Source organism: Mandrillus leucophaeus, unplaced genomic scaffold (assembly GCF_000951045.1).
Source record: "Mandrillus leucophaeus isolate KB7577 unplaced genomic scaffold, Mleu.le_1.0 Scaffold79, whole genome shotgun sequence".
In the NCBI taxonomy this organism is placed as follows: Eukaryota; Metazoa; Chordata; class Mammalia; order Primates; family Cercopithecidae; genus Mandrillus; species Mandrillus leucophaeus.
This window is the reverse complement of record NW_012108585.1, coordinates 3,172,828-3,175,441: the sequence shown is the minus strand read 5'-3', so window position 1 is coordinate 3,175,441 and position 2,614 is coordinate 3,172,828. Positions and strand designations below refer to the sequence as shown.

At 52.3% G+C, this 2,614-nt stretch overlaps 1 protein-coding gene across 1 annotated transcript in view; it reads right to left on the bottom strand.

Moving 5' to 3' along the window:
- Window positions 1–1,394, bottom strand: part of FKBP4 (FK506 binding protein 4, 59kDa) — a 9,399-nt gene extending 8,005 nt beyond the window's left edge. The window contains exons 1-2 of the mRNA XM_011967159.1: window positions 1,254–1,394; window positions 671–813 (exon numbers count right to left, since the gene is read on the bottom strand). Coding sequence (XP_011822549.1) covers window positions 671–813; window positions 1,254–1,368 — 258 coding nt within the window. The 5' untranslated portion in view covers window positions 1,369–1,394. The remainder of the gene's footprint in view (window positions 1–670; window positions 814–1,253) is intronic.
- Between the last annotated feature and the right edge of the window lie 1,220 nt (window positions 1,395–2,614).

Below are 2,614 nucleotides of genomic sequence, written 5' to 3'. Positions count from 1 at the left end.
CTCCGCCTCCCGGGTTCACGCCATTCTCCTGCCTCAGCCTCCCGAGTAGCTGGGACTACAGGCGACCGCCACATCGCCCGGCTAGTTTTTTGTATTTTTTAGTAGAGACGGGGTTTCACCATGTTAGCCAGGATGGTCTCGATCTCCTGACCTTGTGATCCGCCTGTCTCGGCCTCCCAAAGTGCTGGGATTACAGGCGTAAGCCACCACGCCCGGCCTGGCTCAACCATTTTCTGATTGAACAATGTCAAGTTCTATCTCCTCAGGGAAGCCTTTTCTCAGCCCTTGACCCACAGGGGAGCTACTGCTCCCTCTTCTGATCTCTAGAGCACCAATATTCTGTACTGCCACTTACAATGGGCCATCGTTTCTGACCTCCCGACTCCTTTCAGCATTCTTCTGGGTACCGCTCTGGAGATAAAGACGTCTTAACCCCAACTCCAGACCCTTTGAGTCTGGAGAGGGGCTTGTGCCTGCCTCTTGCTATCCAAAGCTTCGGTTACTTCCATTACTAGCAGCAGCAGAGCCCTCTGCATTTCTCCTCCCATAAGGCCAGGCCCTCAGCCTTGGCTACATTGTCTCCAAGAAGCAGGAAGGGCTGGAGGGCAGCCAGGCATTGGGCTGAGATAAGGCCTGGCTCTTAGCCTGATGTCAGTGGCCGGACACTCACCTCAAATACAAGCGTGGCACTGGGGGGAATCTTTGGAGGACTGCCTGCTGAACCGTAGGCATATTCTGGTTTGCAGGTGATGTGGCACACCTCCCCCACCTTCATGGTTGCTATGGCAATGTCCCAAGCCTTGATGACCTCCCCTGCAGGTACAGAGGCAAACAGGACCACCTTAGCAGGGTTCTGATTCTGGGCTCAAACAGTGCTTCTGAAGAGTTAATGCACCACACTCATGGGGAAGCTGAACATCCTTTAGAAATGGGACCAGAAGGTGAGATACCTGGTTGCATTAAGTGCTACCAGGTCTAAGAACTGTAAAAGATCACCTGACCCTGAACAAAAGAGTTTAAGATGCAAGACAGTCCACCTTTGAAGGGGGAGTAAGGTGTTGGGAGGTGATGAGGAGAAGGGGAGACAAAGATCAGTATAGTTACAGAACGGTAGAAAAAAAAAGAGTGACCGAAAGAGTTAACAGACTGTGATAAACCATTCCTCCCTGAGCTTGGTCCTGAGAAAATGTTTCTGCTTGTGACAGCTTGTGTCCACCTCGAACCTATCCTACCAGCCCACTGACCACGCCTACCTTTTCCCAGGTCAAAGGAGAATTTGTCCTTGCGATCCAGACTGGAGTCAAACTTTGTGCCATCTAATAGCCAGCCAGTATAGTGGACAAAGACTCGGTCCCCAATCATGGGCATCTCTGTACCTGTGCCCTCTCTCTTGATGACCTGGGAGGAAGGGGGAGAAAGTGAGTAACCCAGGGTTTGGGGCCGGAAGGGGCACCAACACTGCCTGCAAGCCTCCAGAGGGAACATAAAGGGACTTCTCTGGGTTCATCCTCCTCTGCCTACTTGTCCCTCCAGGTTCAGCTACTAGCAACTTGACTTAGGAGTCAACTAACCTCCTTGTCTTTCTTCAGGTGCAGCAAGACTTGGTTTGAAAAAGGAGACAAAAGGCTGAGAGATTTCAGTTCAAGTTTCCGCTGTATGGATAAGTTTTAAAAATTCTCCACACCTTATTTGTAAAGCAGTGATGATAATCCCTATCTCCTACAATTGTTGGAAGATTAGACCAGTAAAGGGTTGAATAATAGATTATTATTATCATCGACAAAGGGGGAAGTATTTATGCCACACTTCCTCCTCCTTCCTTCATGCCAGTGGTCATCAGATTAAGGTCTGGTTTGGAGACAGGAGAACGAGAGGAGTATGAGTGAAGAGAACAGAAACAGTTCAAAACAGGTAAGGAAGAAACCAGGTTATAAGTGAACCCAGAGGCTCTCCATGGGACCTTAAACTCTGACTTGGGAGCGGAGTATTCCTCACTGCTAGGCTGTTTAAGACCAGGGCTGGAGTTATTTCCCAGAAACGCACAGGTTTCTTTAGCGCCACCTGGTAGGTGTGTGGTTACCCTCTAAGGGAAAGCTTTCACGGAGAATGGACAGGGTCTTGGAGGAGTAGAAAGGTAAAAGGGAAGGAATGGCGGATCAAAGGGGAAATGACCCTTCCTGGAATAACAATCTCATAGAAAACAGCAGGACGCTGGAGCGAGAAGGGGAAGCCACCGCACAGGAGAGCCGCTGGAGCAGACGCTCGAGGTCCCCAATAATCTGGTGCAAAGACAGATGCACTTCTGGACCAGCTAAAGGCCCCCTGAGGCGGGTGCCACACACGCGGAGCTCAGCGGTGGGAAGCCAGGATGAGGAGGAGCAGCGGATGGGGAGAAGGCATAAGACGCGGGCTGGGAATTCCTCTCCGGACTCTCCCCGGAACCTGCTCCGACCCATGGCAGGTTGTCCTGGCCCAGGTCAAGATGCCCTCCCCCCAGCTCCCCAGGCTATTTGTAGTCGAGCGGTCACTCGGCGGCAGGCTCCACAGCAGAGCGCCTCCTCTCCGCCCCACACCCCGCAGTCCCGGCTCGGGGAGGCGGCGGGGGGGAGGGGAC